The following is a 27,696-nucleotide window of genomic DNA, read 5'->3' on the forward strand; positions in this document are numbered from 1 at the left end:
TTCTTTGTATTTTTCGATATTTTATATATCTATTTATAGCAATAAGAGTGGAAGTTCTCTTATTTGATAGTGATATAGATATATCGAGTTTAATGCGAAATCTAATCTAATTATAGTCTAATATAGCTGATTCTTTCGTGGAACAGTCATCTTTATCTAGAGAGAGTCTAGATAGGTCTTCCCATGCGTCAAAAAATATTTTTCAGACTCCTGCCTTTTTATTTGATTTACTATTATTATTAAAAGTCTGTGTTCACAACAAAAAATATTTAGTTATCTGATATCTGTCTTATAATTACATGCAGTATAAGTTTTTATTAGATAAAATTTTTTTTTTTTTTTTTTTTAAATTTGACATGACATAATGAAAGGAGTATGTGAATACAGATTGTTATTTATATAATAATTTGATAAAAAATGATGTTTAGGCGAAGCATTGATCGAAAATTTACATATGTGTTGTATATGACTCGTGAAATAAAAAGAAAAATAGGAATGGATGGAACAATATTTTAAATAAATTTTATATTTAACTTTTTGTTATTAATAATTAAACAAACAAAATATAGATATAAATCTTGATTAATACCTATTGAAAGATATTTGAATCAAAAATATAGTTTTCATTAGCAATTTTGATTACACAAATTAATATTAACGCAATTAATTTATATTTCATATATTTCATCGAGAAAATGACAATTCATGCATCCATTATAATGATTACTGGTAACACATCTAAGTGAATTATGTTATTTAATTAAAATTCAGCTGTACTTTTAATAGCTGTCACAATTTGTACAATCCTTATAAAAAATAAAATTACTGGTATATTTATTGTTTCTTTTAGAATTACAATTATTTTATTTATGGTATAACAATGATATCAACACCATGGAAATAATTTGGACGGAATAATGGAGAATTAAAAAATTTTTTTTGCATAAAAATACATATATTTAAGAGAGGTTTTTTCCATTAAATTGTAGTTTGCAAACTACGCAACTACGTAATATTCTGAAGAGAATTTATATATATGTGTCTGTGTGTGTGTGTGTATAATTCATAATATATTAAAATAGAATATTATTTGATTAAATTGATTATACCATAAATGGAATTTTTATCAATAGAATCTTCATTTTTTTTTACTTTTTTTCTTTTTTCTCACAGAAAAATTACTTTTTTCTCTAAATGAAAATATACTGGAACGGATTATACAATCTGGCATATTTTTCTCATTAATGGATGGGAACGAAGTAACGAAAAATTCGCAAAGTCCATGTCCAATTTGCAAAAACTATTGATGTATTTCGACGCTCATTTGCGTCGAAAACCCAGTTTCCGGTAAATTTTAATCTTCTTGTAAAATGATTCCTCTGCTCCCTATGAATGCATTGATATTGAGATAAATTATTATCACTGTGGTCGCCTTTGATGAGGCACTCTTTATTAAAATTGTCATTGCACGACTGATCAATGCTTGCGCCTATGCATCACATTTCTCGCGGAATCATTTGAGAATCAGCATTCATTATCGGTAGGTCCTCGAAAATTACTAACCGACTTTACGCGACCTTTTGCGACTCTCCCTATATTTGATTCTGTAATACAATAAAGATAATTGCAGAATTACGTATACTGCCAAAAGAGAGAGTTAAGAAGATCATTTATGATAATATTTATAGTTATAATTAGAGAATAATTAATCAGCAATAATCCTATGAATTATTGATTAATAATCTCTGATTTTCCATTAAATCTAAAAGCTTTACATAATAAAATTCAAAATAATTATTAAATTATTATGCAAGTGTGGCTTTACGGCTCACACAATATTGTCTGAGAAATAAAAATAAAAAAGGATTTCTCTTAATAAATTGATATTTTGGAAACATATAACGAAATAAAATTTTATTTCTCATGAAATATATATAATATACTGAAGTCTATTATTAATTTACTCTTGATTGCAATATCGTATTCTGCAATTATTTGTACAAAACTTTGTTGCTGCAATAATAATCAAAATTAAATTATTACGGGATTGTGAAGAGCTGATTCAACAATCCGATTGAGCGTATTAAATTGAACTTATAACCGAATAACGATTTCGTTTACGTTACTTCGTTTATTTCGTTTCATTTTGTATTTTGTTATTGACAATTTGTGTGCGGGCTTTCCTTAATGCAGGGTGTCTGAAATAAGTTTTCTCGTGTTTTAAGCATGTTTGCTTGCATGTACATTTGGTGGGACAAGACGCTTGGGTTCTATGGTATCCCTTAAAATCCTTTTAACACCCACAGTAAGCGACCTCGTGGTCAATAATCGTATTAACACGTTGTAAGCCGTGTCTACTAATTGTCGCAGTTGGCGATTGTCATAAAAATAATGTAGCGTTTATGAATAAAATTCTACATATCCCACGTTTAGATTGTTAGAAGAACGGCTTATAACATGTTAATTGTAATATCTAATATGTGTAATATATGTTTGTATTTATTAGCTATTTGATTAGAAAAGGAGTTGCTGGTCAAAGTCCTGGTCAAGGTTTAAACAAAATGGAGCAAACATATCTATTAAACATAAACAGCTACGTAGTATATTAATATAACTACATTATAACAAGTAGTTATAACAAATTGCTTAATTTATCTAATTATTATTACATCATTTCATATTTGATAGATTTCTTTTCAATTCGTGCGTGATTTCTCTTTCTTACTGGAGCGGAAATTAATTAACACTATTAATTTAGCAACTGAATACAAATTTCAAATATTTCAAGACTTCTTATTCAATTTGACTTTTAATGTGTCTAAGAACTTAAGCAAGTTTTAGTAAATATTTTTTATATCATTATAAGTTAATAATTTTTATTTATTTTTAATTTTTTCTATGAAATTATAAAGTAAATAATATTAAAGTAATATCACAAAGAATTATAGAATAAAATTATATTTTCTACATATTTTCTATGTATTTTTTATGTGTTTACAACTCATTTGAAAAGTTTAAATAAAACATGCGTAATATATATTTTCGATTCTCAGTTTTCTCATAGATGTAAAATTAAATTTCTTTATAAATTATTACTTAATTATGTTATGAATATTAAACACATATTAATTTTGAATTAATATCTATTGATGTTTCTCATATTTGCGAAATGCTTTTTTTAGAATTCTTTGATATAAATATTAATTTACGATTTAATATACCCTCAAAATTTTTACGAATATCCTCAAAACAATCGACTTTGAGTATATAATGCAATTGTAGTAATAACTAATGCCCTAGAGTCGGCTAACCTTCCTCTTTTTTCTAACTTTAACTTCTCATAACAGAATATATATAATCTCGCTATCAAATTGCCATAAATAATCACTCGTGGACGCATTACGCATAATCAAACCGAGAGAAATCGTACAGGTGCATCCTGCACTTCAAACTACGCTACCGGGCTCCACGTTGTACTACGAAATTCTGCGCGTCGTGCCTGCGAATAATCGAGCGCGTAGGGGTAGGGCGGGCCAAAATCATTTGGGAATTCCGTTTAATCGCACTGCTAGCGAAACCAATTGCGGATTAACCGTCTGCCGGTTACAACCGGGACAAAGCGAAGGGGTGAAGGGGGGGGGAGGCAAAGTGTCGGCGTAAAGGCCGTGGTAGGCGGGCACGAGCGGTGGATTCGCGTCCGAGATTACGATTTAAGTGAAATTGGTAGATAACAGAGGGGACAGCGGGGAGGATTTTGGCGCAACGATTAATGAAATTGGATACTGAAGCGCTCCCGCGAAATTCGCCTCGTCGCCATTTAGCGCAATGAACGCATTTATTCTGTGCCACATACGACCGCATTTGCTAAATAAAATTATAATAGATGTTGAATCCTGATCGTGCGACTTTTGACATATGTTGAATTACGCCGGATGTTCCAAGCATCCGTCTGAAGTGGTACACTATTAATGAAACTGTATTAGATATTCCGTAGCTGCGATCTCAAGTGTCCTTTTATACATATATTATACGAAAAAAACGGATTTCAAAAGCGAAAATTATTTTACCTTTAATCATAAATTAATATCGACTTTGATATAGAAATCAAGAGGTTGTTTCGTAGTTATCTTAAATTATGTTAACAGTTCTTGATAAGAGCATTATTTGATTGTTATTATTATTTTTATGTATCGAACTTTTATCCTCATTATTATTTTTTTTTTAACTACGTTAAGAGAAATCATCGCTTGAATTTCGCAATTAATAGTAGCCTAGAAATGAGACGGGTTTTTTTCTGTGTTAGATATTCGAAGTATGAACATTTACCGTCAAATATTTCTCGTCTGGATTCAAATTTCATTAATATTTTTTATCTTTACGAGATAAAATCATTATGTCGCATACATTATTTCACATCTTAATTTTTCAAATTAAAAACCATGATATTGTTCATTAGGACAATAAGGTTTATTTAGCCATTTCTTGCATGACGTAAGCAATCTGATATGCAAACGGAAAACGATTTTGACGCAGTATCTATAAAAAAATTTTGGACACAGATCTGAAAATAATTATATTGGACTATCAAAATAATTCTTTTGGACGCTTAAGCTGGTTACTAAAATGTTATAACTTTTTGCAACATTATTATCGGGCTTGACCTAATTATTTTGATGATCCAACATAATTATTTTCAGACCTGTGTCTAACTGAAGTTTTAAATATTTTAATAAGACCGTTTTTTTCGTTCAGATATAAAATTTTTAGAATTTATTATTGCACTAATGAGAGCGTACTTTTAAGTTGACCTATGAGAAACCACATCAGAAAAATTACAATTGTTTTAAAATCTAAGTGATAGTTTTGGCAGAAAATATTTTTATAATTTTATAAATTATTAATTTTATTAATATAATATTTTCATTATTTCGACGTCTTTCTAATTTTTATTTTCGAAATTGTTATAAATATTTTACGTCTTCATATCAACGAGTATTAAATTTAAATATAATTATCCTGACGTTTAGTTGTCGTTTTGACTGATTTTTCTTTTCTTCTTTATATCACGGTTTGAAATTCAGTTTCAACTCTCTTCCAGGGTTAAGTGAGCCACACCGAAGAGGAAATAATAATTATGCCGACGCGAAGTATCGTCGCGGACTGCTTGTTAGTATCAAAACTTTTGTCCCGTCTGATAAATAAGTTTTTGTCCACCGTGCGGAATGGAGCGGCTAACTGCTAATGAAATGATCGCGCCGACGAAAGTTTGGAGTTCGTGTTTATCCTTCATCTTTCAGTGAGAATTTCTTTGTAATGGAAGACTGTCCTCCCCTGTCGTCGTTCTGGAAAAGTTTCCTCTTGTCGGCGAATATCGGGGCGATAATCGGCGCCGGAAATGGCAAGACTGGGTCGAATTAATTCGCGCGAATAACGATTCAAATATTGTTTATTTTAGCGAAATATTGGTATAAAAACTTTCTTTTTCGCCAATCTTATAATAAATACAAGTTCGAACGAAGAATCAGTTAATCATTGATTAGTCACGTGATCTAAACTTCTTAAACTTCGCGAATGTTATCAGTAATTCATGATTTTATTTTCAAAATTTTTGTCGGTGTTGAGAGATGTGATACGTAGAATTGTTTGTAAATTGTTGTTGTGCATGTTGACTGGAAGACAGTCAGGACAACAATTACTTTTTAAAAAAGATAACTTTTCTCAAATTACGCCGTTAATCTGCTAATGGCAACGCGGTTTTTCGAGGGAAACTTTATCACCTGCAATGGTTTTGTTGTAAATTGTTACGTTGATTGGAAGATACGTCGGAATGGAAATCGCTTTTTGTCAGATAATCTTTCAGATCGATTTGTTCCCGGCTTTTCATGTTGTGTGATGTGCAAGCGTTTGCTCTAAATTGTTGAACAATATAAAACATTAATTTTGTATTTATTTTTGCGCAGCCAGAATTTAATTTAAAAAATTTTGTTATTGTGTTTTCAAAATAAATTAGGCATACAACGTGGTTTATTGTTTCTTGAATGTATCATGTGGGATTTAGTTCACGATAATTATTGAAATAAGTTAAAAATGATTTTTTACAAAAAATTCTATATTTTTTATCTCCGTTGACTCAATTAATTTTTTACTTTTTTTTATTATATCTGACAATCTCATTTCTCAGCTATTCTTCCAACTGTATTGAACTTAACTTAATTACAATCACATAAACTCTATTACGTTATACAAAATTAACTATCTCGTAATCTTATTTGATGGAAAACATAGTTGTGTCTGATCGATAAAGCTTTTGTTGTTTTTCTTTGTTTATACGTTTTCTCCACGACAATTAAACATATTTACATATTTTCAATCCGAACAATTACATTTCAAGAACTGATAAATCAATGAAAAAATAATAAAAGTGTATTCGAAAATATCTTTCATAATTTTACTTAAAAAATTTTTCCAACAGATTCTACAACCTCAACTTTTTATTAATTTCTAATAATTCGAAGAATTTATGTTTAAACGCTTAAAAGTATTTTATTACATATATTTGTAAGAAAATATTATCAGTGATAAGTCTTCTTTTAAAAATATTATGTATTAAGATGTTCAAATTAAGGCACTATAATATCAGTTTTTATATTTCTCATTTTTATATAATTTTTAAAAGTTCTTGAAATTTTATTTACTTTTACGTTGTAGCGCGATCGTATTTAATGTAAACTAATTACAACCTCAGAAAATTTTGTCGATAATTACGTTAGACGGGCAAATTAACCGGTTCGTTATTTCATTTAACAGCGTTCACGATCAGAGAGATAGAGGACAAAGTTATTCCTTAGTTTCTCAATAACTCGGAATTTCAATCTCTCTATTGATTCAACTTTTTATTTCATCGTTCATTTAACTTTCTTCGATTTTTTATCGATTTTTAAGATTTCTTCGATAAATCTCTTCGATTTCAATTAATGAAAAATAAAAGAGATTAAATTTTTTATATCAACTAATTTAGCATGATTTATATAATCATAATACAAGAAAATGCAAACATCGTTTATGTTCTTTATTTTATAATATATAACACAAAATATATTTATATCTTCTTGTTGTTCAAAATCCTGTATTATATATCCATTATAGTATAATTTAATTTATATTTAAAAAATTTTATATATATGAAAGAATCTTGATTATCATTAATTTTTTAAATATTTAATTTCCTAAAAGATAAATTTAATTATACAAAATATATGAATGAGTAAAAATTTTTAAATATTTGTGTGTGGATTAAAGATATAAAATAAATTCTACGTTCGTACAAAGGATTAATTCAAACACGGATTTCAATCGCATTGACGACAAAGTTTTCCGCGTTTGTTACTCACGTACGTCTTTTTCTTCCGTCTTAATTTTACGAACGCCCCTTCGTTAACGACCAAGTCCTCTTCTTACCTCATTCACTCTTTTCCAACTTAGGATCTCCTCCTTCTTTAATGTATCTTTTCACGAGTTTTCACAATATATCTCGCCTCTTCTCGTAACTGCCTGCTTCGGTGTAGAAAGTAGCGCAATAAATATCGCTATCCCCAGTATCTCTCGTATTTCTAAAGACGCCAAAAGTATCTTTTAAAAAACTTTCACAGAAACAAATGGCGAATGAACTGATAAAGTTATTCTTATGTTGTTTTTTATGAAGATTTCTAGAATTTCTGATTAATTACTAATTTTTTAACGATTACAAATTAAATTAAAATTATTATCAATGTTACTTAATCAACATTTTTAAATGCGATTTTTAATTATTAATGTAGTGGATTTTAATATAAAATCAACAAGTCTTAAATTAATATTACAACAGTTCAATTAGAGCTCCAAACTTTATTTAAAATATTCGAAAAGTTATAGCTTATACACGTACAAGATGCGTATCACGACAAAAAAATTTGCCCCATCAACTTGCACGCCGTTTGTCACGGCAAATGCGGAAAGATTCCTTCGTAATGTCCGAAATAAAAGAGATATCTCAGATGTGCGGTATTTTACCCACATACATTTATACGTGCGTAATTACATGTACACAGGTATACACACTTGAGTACACACACGTGTGCGCGCGTTCGCGCGCTCGTGTACCTGCCCACGCCTCCAAGTTCTTTCGACAAAACTCGTTTAATCCCCGGACGGATTAAGAGAAAGAGCTGTTGTAACGGAGGAAGAGAGAGAAAGAGGAAGAAAGAGAGCTCCCGGTTAGGTACTTAAAAGTATTCCAATCACGAATACGCGGAAGAAGTCCGACGAATATTTCAACCGTCGTCGTGCTGCGAGCGGATTGGTAGCTCACAGGAATCAGAAGAGAAATGAGGGCGGGGGGAGGAGGTGGGGGAGAAGAAATGAAGAACAATGTTTTCTTTTAATTTTTTATCGTTGAGCGCGTCTCGCCGCGGTACGTTGATACGATGTTTATACAAGGTGTTCAGAGACAACATCGATGAAGGTTTGAGGTTGAAGGTGATAATGGATTTAAATGAAATGTACAGTACTTGCACTAAATGTGCAAGTAAACATCCTCAAAATTGATCAACTCGCGCGATATGAAGATAAATTTGATATTCTTGCTCCATCTTGTTCTACTATCTATAATCGACCAGCGTAGTGCATGCAATACCACCAGTAATAGTAATATTTAACATACGAATCGTTTATTTTGAAAGAGTGGTATTAGTCACAATTTTTGGAATTTTTTCAGCAGTTTATTGCTTTAAGATAAAACACTTAGGATCAATTCAAGTAATTGAAAGTTACGGAAGTAGAAATGTTCCAACAAATTTAATAGCTACAACTATAATGTTTTTCTTTTACGCTTTTAAATTAATGTTTAAATTAATGTTTTCTAATAATAGAAAAATGTTTTTTAATAATACAAAAAAATAAGTTTAATATATAATAACGTTTCTTTGTCAACACTTTAAATTAGTACTTGTTTTAAATCTGTGATGTAAAATTATTACTTTATAAAATTTAAATCTTTGAACGAAAGAATACTTGATGATATTAATCTTTGATGGTTATTTTCCAAAATTTGTGACTTATATCCCTTTTTATATGATAAACGTTTCTACTTGGTGCAGTCACGAGTATGTAATTCGCGTGAGCTATTGTACCGCTTCTGTCGGCCAGTTGACGGATTCGGTGCAATATGCATCTTATTGTATGATGAAAATATTAATTTCTACATGCCGCAGATTTTAATTTAAATTCACGCTCATGGCTGTACTGCAATTATGTGCCAGAAGAGAAATCTTGTCATACCTTGCATCCCAATAGTAAGAAAAAATTATGTTAAAGCTACTGTATCTGTTTTTTAATTGATAAATTATTTAAATTCTTATTGTCAGTTGAAATTGATTGATCCCGTAGACATTTGCGAAGTCACGGAATGATTAGTATCGGTAGATTAAAAAAATGTTCGCGTCTCTTTTGAGTTTGCGTTGTTAGATAAATTTGGGATTTGTTTTTGCAATTTTGTGTCGAGATTTCTCTGCGCACTACTACCGTTACAGGTACACGTACAAGCTTTGTCTTATTTAAAAAATATACGTATATATGTGTATATATAAGACAGAACACAACGTGTGCTGCCATGGATCCTTCCTTTTTCTCTTGCCGCCCGGAATGCCAAGGAGAGATGCTCCTGTGTTGTGTCTTTCCGCCCTTCTTTTTGGCTACCCGTTGTGTAAACCCGCGCAGAATCTCGTCTACTGAAGGAATTGTCCTGCGGGAAATTCCTAGTAGGGAAAGAGGCTTTTTCGTCGACATTCGTCCGCTTTTACGTCCGCGATCACTATCAATCTTAAATAACATGATGGATTATTTGCTGTAATCATAAAAGAGGATGTTAAATCTTCGTAAAGCAACCTTAATCGATCGCGCGCGTATATTCATTTATTCTTAAACCGATAAGAAAATTTACTTCAGAAAACAATTTTTATAAAAAAGTATTTAAACGTATCAACTCAAATATATCAGAGTTTGATAATAAAATATTTTAAATTTCTGTAATTTCTGCCTAACATTTAATTTAATTTTTATTTAAAATGAAACGAGAATTGTACACGTTGATTATATATCGTATTAATCACGTAGATAAATTAATTGTGATGTATTCCTGACCAATCGCACTTTCTTACAAATAAGAATCTTTCGGTGAATTTAAAATCAATCCTCGTATTAAAATGTGAATTGGAAGAATTGCCAAATCAATCCAAGCATTTTTTATCATTATACGAATATCATTTCACGCTCTTTGGAAATTGTGATAAAATCGCAATCATCTTCATCCGCTTGACTGTGACATCGATCGTCGGGCTTTGTGTGCGAAATAGAGCTATCTACAAGCTAGAATATCGTCGCACACGAGAACGTTAAACACCGAAAACACTAAAAATCGGTCGGCAGAAACGGGTCGGACGGGCGATCGCGTTTCGATTTATCCTGGCACGAGCGAACAAAACGCGCATACTCGTACGTTAAATACTAAAAACACCAAAAATCGCTAGACAGCTCGGCGACGAAATCGCGCTCGGGCGCTTCGATTTATCGAAGCGTAAATGAACGAAGCCGTGTTCGCTCGCTTGCTCGCTCGCTCGTTCGCTCGTTCGTTCAACGAAATGCTAGTGTACGCATATAGGAGGAATACACCCTCGTGAACAACGCAAAACCGATTAATTTCCAATTTCAGCAGGCGCGCATCGCCGATCGTGTTTGTGCCCCGCTCAGTCGCCACTCTCGCCCTCTTTCACAACCCACTCTTTTTCCACGCTCGTAGACCCGACAATTACCCTCAAAGTGAAACTTACTTGCAGTTTTCGAACGGATAAAACGAACGGATGAGAGACAGAGACGTTTCAGTAGAAATGTTTTATGGACAATAAAAATAAGTCAGAACGACAAAATTAAGTACTAAACAGGAGAGACAAAAAATTCACACACAGTTACATTAAAGTTGTTTCAAAAACCGGTCTTAAACTCGATATTTCATCACTTTTAAATTGAGGTCAGAATATTGGATTTCTTGCAGTTACGTCTCTCGTAAGCAGTTGAGATTAGCAAGATCGCCGAAAGCGATTTACAACAGGTCAATATCCCAGAACAGGAACTTGTTACATCAAGTAATTTAATTGTACCGTTGTTCGATCGCCACATCCGACGTTCTTGCGCCGTGTGATCCGACGATAACTCATGCGGAATTGACACGGTGATTCACTGAGTTTCCGACGTCATTATCAATATCGATGCCAACACTCGACCCGATTCGCCTCGCGATCGCGACATTATATCGCTTATGAGCGTCAAAGCGAACACCCTCCGCTTCTCTTTTTGTTCTTCCGATGAACCCGTTCCGATGCACCCCCCGGCTCTATATCACCCTCCCGTTCCGTTTTTTTTGTCTACACGTTCGCCCGCTACACGCGCCATCGTCGAGTTTCAGCGCGGCACGTCCTTTCGAAATCCGCGCCAGTGACGGAGGGGTTTCACTGGCACAAAGACATTCCTACGACGATTAAAAAGTCACTCGACTCGCTCTTCTTCTCGTTTACCCATCTGCCTTGAAACGGAAAACTCTTCGGCTTCCCTTTTTCGTCCGATACGCTATAATAGTAGGCGTCGCGCCGGCTCGCATTACCGTATGAGATCGCGTTCCTTCGTACGCGCTGCACGTGAACCCGGTGGTTAACACTTGGATTTTGTCGATTTAAGAGATCGAAAATTCAATTCGGAAGATTTAAGAAACGCGATGTCTGACTGACATACATATTCTAATACGAAATATCCCTATTTTCCACAAGCCAATAAACATTGTTGACAAAATTTATAATTCATTTTCCGAAAATATCTTTTCTTGCAGGCGAATTTTACTCGTGATCCGATCTGCACATTTCCAAAGCGCAATAGCACGGAATGCACTTACGAATGCGAATTTTATTTTCGGCGCTTGTCGACAAATATCGCGAGAAAAACGTATAGGACTCATTAAAATTCTCCTACGGGTAAAATTTTTTTCTTAATCATATATTTTCAATACAACTGTAGTAGTGATGAGCATTTAATCGATCATTAAAGAAGCAGAATTGATCACTGAAGGAAAAAAAGTTATCGATTTAATTACGATTAATAATTAAAACTAATTAAATCGATTAATTTTTTTTTTATGATCAATTCTGCTTGATTACTTTTGAATAATCGATTAGTCCTATCACCGAAGCGTACGTGTATACAACAAGTACAGCTATCTTTAAATCATGCGGATCTGCCGATTTGTTCCTCTCAGGACGTGACGAAACTTTTAAACGCGCGAGTTATGTTCGTCACGTATCCGCGATACCGGAAACGCCGTTTTAGGAGCGTCCTAATGGCGCAGTTTCGGACCGCAGTTTAGTCCACGCGCGATGCACACGATTCCAGTTTACGGGGCTTTCTCGCCGGGATGTTTCGTGGCTCGCTTACGGGGCGACAAGTTTCTTACTGGTGGGGCACGAAGTACAGAAGCGGCTCGGGTCCCGCAAGATGCACGTAGATACACAATGCAGCATAGTTTGCAAACACGCGCCTCGTTAAATCGCGGGGATTACCGACGACACGCGGGGGCGCTTTTAAGCTCCGCTTACGCGACCGAGCGCTTTTACTCGCGGATTATGCGCGCGATTAATCCATTCGTTGCCGTGGATACGTGTATGCATCCAAGTAGATTTTGAAGCTTTTGCAACAGTAACGAGGAAATCTTCGAAAAACTCAGTTTTCCTAAAATCGATAGAAATACCAAAAAAACGGTAAAAAAAATTGTTGTGTACCTTTCCTCTCTCGTTGCTACAAATTTAGAGACGGACGTTTCGACCGACTTAGTGTAGAAGTACTTCGCTATGATGACAAGGAAAGTTGCAAAGAACAGTCCAACTCAAATAAAGAATAAAAGTTAAAATAGAACGGCCAAAGCCTTGTTTAAGTTACACACAATGCCGAGCTTTCATTTGCGATTTCTTGTAGAAACATTGCAGCGCGAAGGTCGCGGGAACAAGTTGGGAACATCTGTTCATACGTAACTTAGATTTACCTACTTTTATTCGCGCACTAGACAGAAATGTCGCGATGAATCAGCAGACGGAATAATAATATCGTACAACGAAACCCCCGTCGGGCCGATATTAACCGCGAGCGCCGCGGGGAAAAGGGCTGAATCACCGTCGAATCGATCATTATAGCGGGGCTACCGGACGAGTATGTTTGTGTATGCACGTGAAAAAAGAAAGACAAAGCGAACGGGGCGGCGGGAAGCCGTGGGGAGAGGGAAGGTGGGAGGCAGGGTGAGTCTGCCTTAATAATAAACGGCGCAACATCCGCGAAATGGCGATTTTTCGTGCTCGCTCGTAGTTTACCCGTCTGAAATTACGTTTACCCTCGTTATATTCCGCCGTGCAAGCCGAACGATGGGGATGGAATCAGACAGAGGGGTGTGCGCGAGCGTAAGAAAAAAAAAAGGGATCGATAGAAATATCCAACAACGTGCCGTACCGAATTTGCGAAATTGATGACCGTTTTGATTTGGTATGGAAAAAATAGCCGTCTAAATCGATGTCCAGTAGTATAATTCGCTCGTTAAATTGCGCATAAATGATAAGACATACAGTTAAATGAAAAAAGTAGCGGTTCTCACAAATCTCTTTGGTTTCAAAAATTTTGGATATGTGTACCGTACCGAAGTAGAAATTTAATTTTAAAAATAATACCGCTTTTCGAGGTGAAAAATATGTATGAAAATGGTTACATTGTTAGGAAATCTTTAAATAAATAAAAACACCATTACATTGTCTCAATTTCTACTGTAAACATCTTTCCCGGGAAAACAGCATTTATAGTTCGGGAAGAAAATTACTTCTGCGAAATTAAAGTATACAATCTTTATATTCGTTTAAAATTAGAACCGAGTTGCTACTCACCGCGAAGTTGGAGGAGAGAAAGTTAGATCTAACGTTAACAGCGTGGAGAAAGGGGCAATGTTTTAATAATAACAGCAACTTGTGACATCTCTCGATTATTCTCAACTGTTATCTCTGTCGAGAAGGAACATCGACTTATTTCACTCAAACGCGATCGCGCGTTTAAAGATAGTTAGGACCGTAATTTGAAACACGACCGGCTGCTCTCCCAACGAGCGACGAGCGAACATTATTATCGCGGAAATTCAGAATTCGGTTAGTGAGAAATGGATGTTATCACTTAGCAACGAGAACGATAGCTCGTCGTCGTACACACACACACACACACACACACACACACATATATATATCCTGCTAAACAAATAAAAGCGCCAGTGCGTTATAATTGGCTACGCTGTAATTTCGGTTGTCGATGAAACGCCGCCCCCGACACGACCGCATTTACGTCGCGTGGATATTGGAAACTGTTATGCGAATCGTATGAATAATTACAATGCGGAGCACTGCTCGATGCATAATTAATAAACCGCGGTTACGACGCGGATACATTTATTCCCACGGCTTTAATCGCGTTGTTAATATTGCATTTCGATCTTTTTCTTGTCGGTGATGCGATTTCGCCGGGCGAAAGAGATAAAAAAAAACCCTCTTCGCTATCGTCGAAGTGCCATTTTCTCGCGTTCGTAACACAAACGCAGCGGCAACAGAATGCCCCGCAATTCGGTAACCATTGTTACACGACGGAATAACACTTAACTACCGGAATCATTCAGCTTCTCGCATTCTGTAACGAACTAATCTCGAACGGACGCAATTGCATCGAGGAACGGGGAGGAAGCGAGCTAAATACTTTGCGCCCTGTCGATATCTCGCTACCACTGAACTACTACGACGACGTATTATCGACAGCGTTCAATTCTTGCCAGAATCGATAAGAATTTCGCCGTTTCCGCTTGTCCGCGAGCAATGAATGGTAGACCCCGATGACTTCTCGCGGCTTTTCCAGGAATTATATGCACAGGGGTTGCGCGACGTGTCACTCTGACACTTGATCGAATTTCATAAGCGTATTTCTACTCGGTTGCAAAAAGCCGGAAAAGTCCTCCCGTGTAAAAAAAACTCATAATCCCGAAATAACAAGCGGAAGATAACGCCGGGAAGACGCCTCATCATACCGAAATATCATCGTGTGCGTCACTTTCCCTCCCTCTCCTTCCCTTCCCCCGAGATATTCCGAGAGCACGTGAAGCTTCTGAACGCGGAAAGGGTAGAAAAGAGTACACTGAGCGACACTAAATCGATCTCCTTAACCCTAGAGGACAAAGCTGAATTTGCCTGTCTTTAAAAACCCAACAAAATTACCTTTTTAAAAAAAGTAAAAAAAGGCGCCAAGTGTTTGGTTTTTCCCTTAAGCAAAAAAATTATTGGATGTTTTAACCTAAGTAATATAAGAAAGAAATCACAAATTCAAGATAAAATTTTTAATCAAATTCAACCTAAGTGGTATATACTTTTGGATGGTTCAACCTAAGTATTATATATCAAGTGTGTCAAATTCAACCTAAGTAATATATACTAAGCGCGTCAAATTTAACTTAAGTAATATATATCAAATTCAACCTATTCCTGAAATTAAAGTTTATACTCACACACACACACAAAATAACTTCTCTACAAAAATAGTAATTTCTGAATTTAAATTCAACCTAAGTGATATTTTCTTTTAAGGAAAAAATTACAAATTCAAAATAAAACTTTTAATCAAATTCAACCTAAGTGGTATATACTTTTGGATGGTTCAACCTAAATATTATACTCACACATAAATTAACTTCTCTACAATAATAATGATATCTAAATATTTTGCGCCAATTATAAGAACAAATATTTTTATAAAAACTAAAACATTATTACTATTCTTTAGCCAGTTTTTATAATACAAAATTTTTTAGATTTGACACTATAAAATTAAAGTATTACGTTTTTTTTTTTCTACAAAAGTAATGATATATATAGAAAATGCGCCAACTATAAAGTAGATGTTTATACAAGCTAGAACATCTACTTTATTATGCTTTGGCTGACATTATAGTTTAATTTTTTATTAAGCCCGTATCAGACTAGAGATTGATATTGAGATTGAAATGAAATATAACCAATTAGTTAGTCAAATTCTAATTCAATCTCAATCTCAATCTCTAGTCTGATATAGCTTTGATTGTCTTAAGTTTGTCTTTAGATACAATTTCGTTAATTACGAAGTATTTTAACGATAAACTTAAGAAGATTCTTAAATATAAGATTAAACTATAAATATTAGCCTTTTGTATTAAATATTGGCTGCTGTGCGCCGATACGAGGCTGCTGTGCGCCTGCAAAAAACAATTGTCAGGAAGTATATTGGCAAAGAGTAAAGAAAATAATATTGAGCTGGTAAATAAGTTTTAATACAAACAAATTATAAATATTACAAATAAATATTTTAATACAAATAAATATTTTACTACAAAAACTTGGCGCTGCTAAACCGAATAATTTGCCAGCTCTTCCTTTTTCTCTTGTATGTGCATCTGAATGTGTGTGTGTGTGTGTGTGTGTGTGTGTATGTGTGTGTTTAGTATATAACTTAGTTTATAGAGAAGCGATTTACTTAAGTTTAGTATAATATAACTTATTAGTTTATAAGGAAGCGATTTACTTTTAAGAAAGTAGTATCTGTCTCTTATGCGTGCATACGTTCGAATACCTGTCTCTCTCTTTTTCTTTCTCTCTCTCTCTCATGCATGCGTGTATGTTATATGTATTGTTTTAATATGTAAGTGAGATTGTAAGAAAATGATTTTGTATTAAAGCAAATTATTCGGTTTAGCAGCGCCAAGTTTTTGTAGTAAAATATTTATTTGTATTAAAATATTTATTTGTAATATTTATAATTTGTTTGTATTAAAACTTATTTACCAGCTCAATATTATTTTCTTTACTCTTTGCCAATATACTTCCTGACAATTGTTTTTTGCAGGCGCACAGCAGCCTCGTATCGGCGCACAGCAGCCAATATTTAATACAAAAGGCTAATATTTATAGTTTAATCTTATATTTAAGAATCTTCTTAAGTTTATCGTTAAAATACTTCGTAATTAACGAAATTGTATCTAAAGACAAACTTAAGACAATCAAAGCTATATCAGACTAGAGATTGAGATTGAGATTGAATTAGAATTTGACTAACTAATTGGTTATATTTCATTTCAATCTCAATATCAATCTCTAGTCTGATACGGGCTTAATAAAAAATTAAACTATAATGTCAGCCAAAGCATAATAAAGTAGATGTTCTAGCTTGTATAAACATCTACTTTATAGTTGGCGCATTTTCTATATATATCATTACTTTTGTAGAAAAAAAAAAACGTAATACTTTAATTTTATAGTGTCAAATCTAAAAAATTTTGTATTATAAAAACTGGCTAAAGAATAGTAATAATGTTTTAGTTTTTATAAAAATATTTGTTCTTATAATTGGCGCAAAATATTTAGATATCATTATTATTGTAGAGAAGTTAATTTATGTGTGAGTATAATATTTAGGTTGAACCATCCAAAAGTATATACCACTTAGGTTGAATTTGATTAAAAGTTTTATTTTGAATTTGTAATTTTTTCCTTAAAAGAAAATATCACTTAGGTTGAATTTAAATTCAGAAATTACTATTTTTGTAGAGAAGTTATTTTGTGTGTGTGTGTGAGTATAAACTTTAATTTCAGGAATAGGTTGAATTTGATATATATTACTTAAGTTAAATTTGACGCGCTTAGTATATATTACTTAGGTTGAATTTGACACACTTGATATATAATACTTAGGTTGAACCATCCAAAAGTATATACCACTTAGGTTGAATTTGATTAAAAATTTTATCTTGAATTTGTGATTTCTTTCTTATATTACTTAGGTTAAAACATCCAATAATTTTTTTGCTTAAGGGAAAAACCAAACACTTGGCGCCTTTTTTTACTTTTTTTAAAAAGGTAATTTTGTTGGGATATCACGCATTTTGTAATGTTTATAGACCACTTAGATTGAATTTAATGTATCTATCACTTAGATTGAATATCTTGAATTTTGTAAATTTTTTGTTAAAGGAAAATCACACACTTGGCGCTTTTTTACCCTTTTTAAAAAGGTAATTTTGTTTGGATATCACACATTTTATATTTTTTTATAAACTACTTAGTTTTATAGACCACTTAAGGTTACACTCTAAAACTTTCTCTTTGAGAAAAATTTTACTAAGAAATTAAAGTTTATATAACGGATATAATACTATAAATTTTTAAATAAAATTTTTCTTTAGAGCATGTTTTGGAACCATGCCTAAGTTGAATTTGATGAAAACGATTATCTTGAATTTCTGTCTTCCCTTAAAGAAGCCCACACACTTGGAGCCCTTTTTACATTTTTATTTAAAAAGGTAATTATGTTTGGTCACTAATTTAATTTAAATAATATGTTTCCTGAAAAATCATTAAATAAATGATTTAATCAATACTACATATGTCACTTGACACGGGCTGACCCGTGGCCCGAGCAACCTACGTAACCGATTATTAAAATAAAATAGCTCTCTGATTTTACATTAGTATCGATGAGAAATGAGATGTATGATGTAGAAGATTTGTGTATTGGTTAAATGTTGCTGTAATTGTCAATCAATATTAATTATCTAACAAAATTTCAAATCAAATAAATGGTTTTAACAATACTATTTTATTCTTTACTAGTAACATATAATTGTATCTTGGTGACAAAAGTAATACCTTGGTGATGATGATAGTTCTTATCCTTATAACATGATTGACAATTACAGCAATAATACACATTTTCTACATCATGCAACATCTCATCTACCTCATCAACACCAGTATAAAATCTGAGCTATGTTATTCTCTGATTATTTAATTTTACATTTGTGTCAATCTCATTTATTTCATCGACACAAGTGGAAAATCTTAATGAACGATGATTAAATAGATGAGATGTTAAAAATCATTAAATAAATGATTTAACCTCCACTACACATGTCACTTAACAGGAGCTGACCTGTGGCCAGAGCAACTTATGTGACCGGTTAAAATTAAAAATAAAATAGCTCTGTAATTTTATATTAGTGTCGATGAGAGATGAAATATTGTATGATGTAGAAGAATTGTGTATTGGATAAATGTTGCTGTAATTGTCAATCAATCAATATACTATTTTTATTCTTTACTTTATTATCCTTACAACATTATCATTGAAATTACAACAATAATTACACATTTTACATCACGCAACATCTCATCTACCTCATCGATAAATCTGAGCTATGTTACTCTCTGAAATTAATTAATTTATATTGGTGTCAATGATTAAAATCATTAAATAAGTAATTTAACCTCCACTACACATGTCACTTGACAGGAGCTGACCTGTGGCCGAAGCAACTTATGTGACCTGTTAAAATAAAATAGCTCTGTAATTTTATATTAGTGTCGATGAGAGATTAAATATTGTATGATGTAGAAGAATTGTGTATTGGATAAAAAATGTTGCTGTAATTGTCAATCAATATTATACTATTTTTATTCTTTACTTTATCCTTACAACATTATCATTGACAATTACAACAATAATACACATTTTACATCACGCAACATCTCATCTACCTCATCGATAAATCTGAGCTATGTTACTCTCTGATTAATTAATTAATTTATATTGGTGTCAATGATTAATAATAATAAAACCTCATATATAACCTATCATCTTCACACAACTAATTCACGGCGCGAGCGAGCCACTGGTGACCACGTGACTTATACATTGCCATATACGGTGCTATAGTGACGATGCGAACGCCACACGGTAGTAGATGAGCGAAATGGATTTTCGTCCCTCATTTTCGGCACCCGCACTACCCGCAGAGATACCAACAAGGTTGACGATGACGACGACGTATCTTAAATGAAATTTTGGCTTTTCGGACTTTGCGTCGCGATATCTCCATTCATAGGACATGTAGAGAAAAAATAAAAATAGTTTTCTAATATAAATCGACCCCAAGCTTTCGATTGAGCTTACTTAGAAACTCGATCGATTTAATCGTTTCTGAGATTCAATAATCTCGAGTGCTCGCAAGTCGCGTACTCGCGTAAAGAGCACGGTCGGGCTCGCGCTGCGCTTTCACTTGGCGCGAGCCACTACCGTGTCTCTTGACAAAAGCGGAGTTAAACATCACTCTAAACTTCTCGGGTGTCCTTTCTACCACCGGAAAATTAATAATTAAGTAATGCATTTTCTCAGTTTTTTTTTAATTTAATGAACGTAAACTAATCAGCGGTTACGACGACGTAAAGTAATCGGCGCGTTAATATGCGCGACGCGGGAAAATTACTTATTGACGTATCTTGAGATCTCAAAGTTGCGTTTTAAACACTGTTTTAAACAAATACTTGCTTTAAATTTTTTTTAATATAACTGTTTGACAGAGATTTAGAAGTCTAATATTTATATCCTTATTTTTACTTGTATATAATGTTTATTTTTTACATAGATATCATAAAAAGAATTATTATTTAATTGAATATAAATTTTAACAGTATTTAACGATACAAAAATTATATCTTTGGTTTTATTATTTAGATTTTAATATTTATATTGAGAATTTCTATTCAACCGAGATATAAATTATTTGTGCAGCAATAAAATAATATATATTATTTTTATATTAAAATATAAAGCAAATTTATTTAATTTTTATTATATATTTATTTTCATTAGGAATCAGTATATTTTTCTTTATAATTCATACTGTTATATACGTAATTGTTATGTGTAATAATGATTACTTATTACTGAAACGTAAAATGTGATATGAGATTGACATAATTGTATCATATATAATCTTTCCTTGATATAAAATCAAATTTGTCGTAACTAGGTTATTTATTTAGCATTGATCTGTCCCAATTTCTTATTCAATCGCTTGAGAAGATATACCGTTTTATAACATAAAGATTTAAATTTTTTAAAGGTGTTTTTAAGTAGCGTAGAATCAAGACAGGAAATTCAATTTCAACAACGCCAGTTGCACTTGCAAATGAAATATCGCGTTATATCGTCCTCTCATAAAGTTGTTACATTAAATCTCAGTCTCGCTAATATTGCATTTGAGCAACGACGGCCTTACGTTCACTGGGTAATTTCGATCGAACAAACGGAAAAATTAAAACAAGCGCAACGATTGTCGCGAACAAACAAGCTGCAAGTGGAATGGTCACATGTACTACCTCGGAATACTACCTTGGCAGATTAAGCAAAAGTGTAAATCAAATTTTTTTATGCGCAAATTTCAGCGATGGTATTTGTTTATATATATATATATTTTTGTGAAAAGTACTTTTATGAAGAAAATGAATTGAGTCACGTAATTAAGTAAAGATACATTTAGATAATTTTATTTTTTGAATCTTTTTTTATAAAGAGCGATACTTTTACAAAATGTGACATTTTAGTCATGCAAATTTAAAAAGAAATGCGATAAGTCAGGAATGTTTTGAATTATATTAAGCATGGATCTGTTCTAATTTCTTATTTCATTGTTTGAAAAAAATGGAAAAAAATACCGTTTTATAAAACAAGGACTTAAATTTTTAAAAAGCATCTTGTCTAAGAATCGGGGAAGGAAATTCAATTTCAACGCGTCATACCGAATTGCAAATGAAATATCATGTTACAGGAATACTTTAAATATCATGTTATACCATAAAATGAATTGTCTGTCAGATTGATCATTATAAATCGTTTTAATGTGAATTTTTTAAAAATTACACGATATTTAGATCGAAGAAAAATACATTTGACGTTAACTGAAACCTTCGTCGCGAAATGAAACGCTCTCTTTGTGTCTCTCCTATTGTACTTCGCAGGAAAATTTCCGAGAGTCTCCCTCTTTGAAAATCCGTCAACGGGAAAATCTTTAACGGAGAGAAGTCATGTCAAGCGTGCTCGGCAGTTCGTCGGAGCGTAAAGTTTATTACGACAATACTGCGATAGTAAATATTTTCAAGTCTTGTAGTTACAACGGGAACGCGGCGGCGAATTGCCGAGATTCTCTCGGAAGAGAATAATTCCGCGATCTAACGATCGCCGGCGAGCCGCGTCGCTTTTGTCCTTTAAAAGTGTCGCGATTTCGCGTGCACGAGAAAAATTTACTTTGTCGCGCGGCTGAAATTCGCCATGATTATTCTCCCTGTTAACGCGAGCGAGCTTCAAATACACCATGAGAGAGAAAGATTTAACAAACGCAAATCTAAATTAACGGACAGTTCTAAAAAAAAAAAGGATGTGTGTTATCTTTTCAGTCGACGAAGCACACACTTAAACGATGGGATCGGCGAATCGGTTTTAACGCAACGAAGTCGTTAGTTTCATTACGAATGTTAATTTAGTTAAATGAAACAAAAACCAGATCCCATTACTTCGGTCACGATTCTGATAAATGAGTTGTCATCGCGTAAAAATCAAGTGTAATACGAATTTAACATAATTATGATGAATGTGTGATTTGCTGCCCTCGCGACGCGAGCGCGAGCCTCGCGAATAATTCGTCCACATTCGAAATGGAGAAACTCTGTGCATGCGGTTAATCTTTGTATATACACCGTGGGATATTGTGGGCGGGCTGTAATTCGGTGCTGACACACTTCTACGTACTCTCTCATGCACACATATACGTCCGTTTGTCCGGATCTGGGACTAGAATCCTTGTCTGTCTTACCTCGAACGCCTAACTTGTGCTTATGTCTGAAACTGTTGCGAACGTGTCATTACTAACCCATTGTCCTACTGTCACACGCTAACACACACGCGAACAACCGTGATATAACGGATTCAACGAAGCTCCGCGAACGGGAGAGCCGAGCTTTTGTTTCGGAATTGCAGTGAAACTAACAAACAGCTTTTGCTCCTCGGACAAAGATTTCTGAAAATGCTCATGAAATTTAGACGAATTTGATTCATTTAGTAAATCGATTATTGATTTTTAAAAAAGTGTGTATAATTTGACTATGTTCTTTAAATGCAGCGAAATTAACGAATCTTTTTTGTAAACTTTATAAAAATGAGAAAATTTTTAATTCAATTACTATATAATCTCTTTTGGGATTTTGTACTAGTCTTAAATTCCGAATGCGAAATTTTGAGATAATAAGTAATATCAAATCAGATATCATAAAATATCGAACGCGAGATTTTCGAGAGAGAAAAAGAAAAAATCGCATTTGTGCAACGCAAACCGCGAGATAGCAATACGCGCGAGATCGTCGTGCTCGCCTGATTCTCAGCTGGTGATTCTGCGAAGAATTTGGAAATCACTGTAAAGTCGTTCCGCTGGGTGACATTTTCGCACACGTGACGATTGCAGGTGCAATCATCGTAATTCCTGTTCGGTGGACGTGCGCAGCGATGTTTTCGAGGAAGACCCTTGTCCTGGAACCGGAAAATACATCGAGGCTCACTACCAGTGCTTAGGTTGGTTCACATTTTTCTATTCTGACATCGTTTTCGCGCGGTTGCGGATTTACGTGAGAAATCTCGAGGGATTCGCCTTTCGTTTACGTGCTACGGAAGAGCCTCATAATCTTGGAATTGTAATTTGAGGAGCAAAGAAGATTTATTTCGTCTTATGATTTCGTCTTATGTGAATTGATCATCGATGTTAAACCCAAACGATTATACAATTTACAAAACATATTTTCCTTTTATGAATAATTTTTCCATTTTTGTTTTCTTTTTTGATATTTGTATTTGACATTGGAAAAATTACGTTATATTTTTTCTTCCTTATATTTTGGTTTATTAATTAATTCAGTCTTTTTTTGTTATTTTATAATTTTATTTGATTTACTTTCTATAAAAATTTTAAGTATAATTAATATTTCAAGTACATTTTTAAAATAAATTCTTGATTGAGGTTTTTAATTTTCAACCAAAAGTCAAATTTACATCAACAAGAATTCAATCAAATTCTTTCGATCAGAAAGAATTGAGACTAAAACATCCACAAGTTAAACTTGCTAAGACTGCTAGGCTTGAATAAAAGAATACAAATTGAATGGACGAATTTCGACGAAAAAGTCTCTCTGAGAGCATTGCTCTTCTTTCCCCTCTATCGAAGAAACGGAAGAAACAGGGCTGGATCCATGGTGGTACACGTGGTAAGGGTGTACTATGATCATTTTGTTAAACGCGAGTCGAATCCCCGTGCAGGTGCAACGACCAACAGAACTGCAGCATCGTTGCGTCCACGTTGCAATTCGGCGATCCTTGCCCGAATACACACAAATATCTCGAAGCGCACTATCGGTGCGTGTCCGGTAAGTAAAACTCTTTCATTTTTATACTCGTCTTATTGTATTTATTTTAGTGTTATTAAACTTTGCAGAAAATTCTTACGAAATAATTGTTTTTAAAAATACAAATAAAGAGAGAAAGAGCAAATAAATTTTACAAGTTTTTTCCTAAATAAATGCAGTTTAAAAAATTAATTTTAATAACATATTTGAAATATTTTAATCTAATTTTTTCTATAGTATATATGTTAACGATTTTTATCTGAATTTATGTATTAAGTATGATTAGCAAACAGCATTGATTTTAATTAATATTGGAAACTTGAATATTAAATATTTAATATTTTAATGTAATAATATTAAGTATTAAATATTAATTAATCTTTTTTCGAACAATATATTTATCTCTAATAATGATACAAAAATCCTCTTTGTCCTTTTTACTTTCCTTCTCTCCTTTTTTTCTTCTTTTGTACGTCTCGCGATTTATTTCGCGGAGATTAGAAAGATTGTTCCAGTTCCACGATACAAATATATATTTGTGAATATAGTAGTCAGATCTCTTAATGTGGCCTCCAATGTGGCCACAGGAGAAATAAAATCGATTCCTCTTCTCTCTTCGATTTGCACGTATACGTCTTACCTTTGCGCGCACAATTATCGCGACGAATATCGGCGACGTCCGGTATTTTACCTTATCGCAAACCCTCCCCGGACAATAAAGATGACCTCTATAGAGATAGTACTGCGAAATACGTGGACCATCCCGTTCTGGAATTAACTGTCGTCGCCATCTTGGGTTAAAGATCGTTTTCCCCTTCACGGCTAGATCTAGACACGATATTGAGCTGTGCAGTCTAATCTCTGCACTCTGTCTCTCTTTTTCTCTTCCAAATCTTTGCCTATTTGAATTCTCTATTCGCGAAATGCTTTTCGGACGATTTATGTGCTTGCAGAATGTGATTAATTTTCATTCATAGTGTTCTTTCGGCAACTATAAAGCTTTTCGAGGAAAAAATTGAACCTTTTTTATGTTCTTTATTTTTAACGTTGGAGAATATATTTTTTTCATAGATGAAAAAATTTTAATAAAAATAAATTTATTTTAATAAATATAATATTAATATTACACATGCTATATATTTTATCAAATTTTATTTTTGTAACTTACAATTGCTAAGTTATATTTGTTATTAAATTTTATCTGAAAATTATTATCTTCTTTTATAATTGTTTGTCTTGCTTTCCTGTTTACATTTTGTTAGAAAATCAATGTAAATCTGTGAAACTTTTTCGATTATTGCATTAAATATTTTAATATAAAATTAAAATATTATTTAAATATTGTTTATATTTATATATATATATAATTTATTACATCTGATATTCTCAAACGGAGTTTCACTCAAGCGTTCTATCGAATGATTACGATTAACAAGTAATCGATTACGATATAAATTTGATACAACGGATAAGCTTCTTCCAATGTAGCGAGCCAAGAAAAACAGAGATGAGAGTATCTTGATATTTCCGAGCCACAGATATCTCATTCCCTTCGGTCTACGGGGAATGTACGCAAAGTACAGACAGTTCATTCAAACTCTATCAAATGATTAACAAGATTCTAATATAAATTCGACACGGTGGATAAACTCCCCATCGTATCAATCCGAGGGAAAGAGGAGAAAAGAGAGAGAGAGAGAGATAGAGAGAGAGGGAAAGAGGGATGTGGAGAAATACAAGAAGAGAAAGAGAGACGAGGGATGACTTCGATATTCTCAAGAAGAGACCTCTCAGAAGCTTTAAATATTCCGTACTCCTAAAATCACTTTCCTTCTTAATTATCTTCAGTCTTCGAGTCCGATAAGCTCGTAGAACGAACTGCCTGATCTCCTCCCTCTCGTCTGCGAAAGCTCCTTCGTACCGCCAGTTTTCCCGTCCTCATTAAAGCGATCTTGACGAAACATTTGCAGCGGCTACCACCACGACGACGTCCCGGCCGAGTCCGCCGTGGTTCGTAACTTCACAGCCGAGTGTCTGGAGTACCGCTAAGCCGACTGTCAGGCCTCCCTCGAGGATTACGACACCGGCCCAGCAGCCACCCCAACAGCCACCGGCGCCATCCACCCCGGTGATGCCGATAACGACGCCGGCAAGGTCAGTTGCTACATAAACATACTAATACACGGCTTAATGCAATGGATTCAAAGGAAGACACATATAGGTTAAATTAAAATCCGAGGATTCGAACTTTAATTTGAAATATGTATGACACATATAGAAATATTGCAAAGATAATGATATAAAGAAAGTTTATCGAAGGAATAATATTTTTCTCTTGTGTATTATCTTGCGCACATTGGCCATTAATTTCTCACAATCACTGTCTACATAACAGGAACAAATATTTTCTTTCGCATCGTTAATTTATATCAGGCGCGATTTGTATGGTCGTCATAAAGTTCTATGTACACAAGGACCATCAAGAATAACGAGACCCCTCCATTTTCAGTTCGACGTCAACAAGGTCCTCCGCCGACGAAGTCGATGAGGAAGATCAGGACTTAATACCTGCGAATGGTTCTCCAGCGGTGCCGCCGATGTTTGAGACCACTCAAGCCACGACAACGTCCACCTTCGCACCTTGGAGAACCAGCCGAAGGACCACCGGTAAGATTTTCTTTTCTTCTAGGAAATCATATTAGACAATAATATATACATTTTTTAATATTAATATCTTATTGTTAGTAAGGTTAAATTAATTAATGTTATTTTGATTTATAATTTTACGTACAGTGACACTGTTAGACGTAGCTTTGGACATAAATAAGGATCTAGAAACATTCGAGAGTTTCCATGTCGATCAATTAGGCGATTACATGCGCTAATCTTGTATCGACAACGGCAACATCTTTACATAGTAACAAGCTATGTTTCCCAGTTATGGGTCCACAGATCTATGAATTGACTTTGAGGATAAGCCGCTCGTATCAGACAACGCCTAAGCATAATTGATTATCGGAGTATTATAACTGTCGTGAGCATAACGGCGAATCTAAAGACAAGTCGTTACTACACTGAGAAAAAGGTTGTTAATAAATATTGAATATTGTTTGACTGAAATTTTTAACTTAAATTTCTTCAATTTAAACATTTATGTATTTTAATATTTATGTATTACATAAATATAAATACTGGAACTGAAGAAATTTATTGTCAAATTAACAAATTAACATTTTTTCCTCAGTATATCTGTTTTAATTCTTTTTCGTTTTTGTCGTTGTACGATAAACTCATTCTTGCTGAT

The 27,696-nt window shown here is 33.4% G+C and overlaps 1 protein-coding gene and 1 long non-coding RNA gene across 9 annotated transcripts in view; one reads left to right on the plus strand and one right to left on the minus strand.

The window, feature by feature from the left end:
- The window catches only part of LOC105836884 (latrophilin Cirl), a 425,666-nt gene that overhangs the window by 371,092 nt on the left and 26,878 nt on the right, over positions 1-27,696 (plus strand). For 7 of the 8 annotated variants that reach the window (XM_036285518.1, XM_036285520.1, XM_036285519.1 and 4 more), the window contains 3 exons: positions 24,307-24,413; positions 26,363-26,546; positions 26,902-27,059. In XM_036285518.1, the coding sequence (XP_036141411.1) occupies positions 24,307-24,413; positions 26,363-26,546; positions 26,902-27,059 (449 nt within the window). Of the gene's footprint in view, positions 1-23,461; positions 23,569-24,306; positions 24,414-26,362; positions 26,547-26,901; positions 27,060-27,696 lie in introns of all 8 variants that reach the window. The other variant, XM_036285517.1, reaches the window with a different exon arrangement.
- On the minus strand, positions 18,206-20,613 carry LOC118645104. The gene is made up of 2 exons (XR_004962853.1): positions 19,785-20,613; positions 18,206-19,491 (listed from the first exon to the last, which is right to left on the minus strand). It is a non-coding gene; the product is annotated as an uncharacterized LOC118645104 (long non-coding RNA).

This window comes from Monomorium pharaonis, chromosome 4 (genome assembly GCF_013373865.1).
Source record: "Monomorium pharaonis isolate MP-MQ-018 chromosome 4, ASM1337386v2, whole genome shotgun sequence".
Lineage (NCBI taxonomy): Eukaryota > Metazoa > Arthropoda > Insecta > Hymenoptera > Formicidae > Monomorium > Monomorium pharaonis.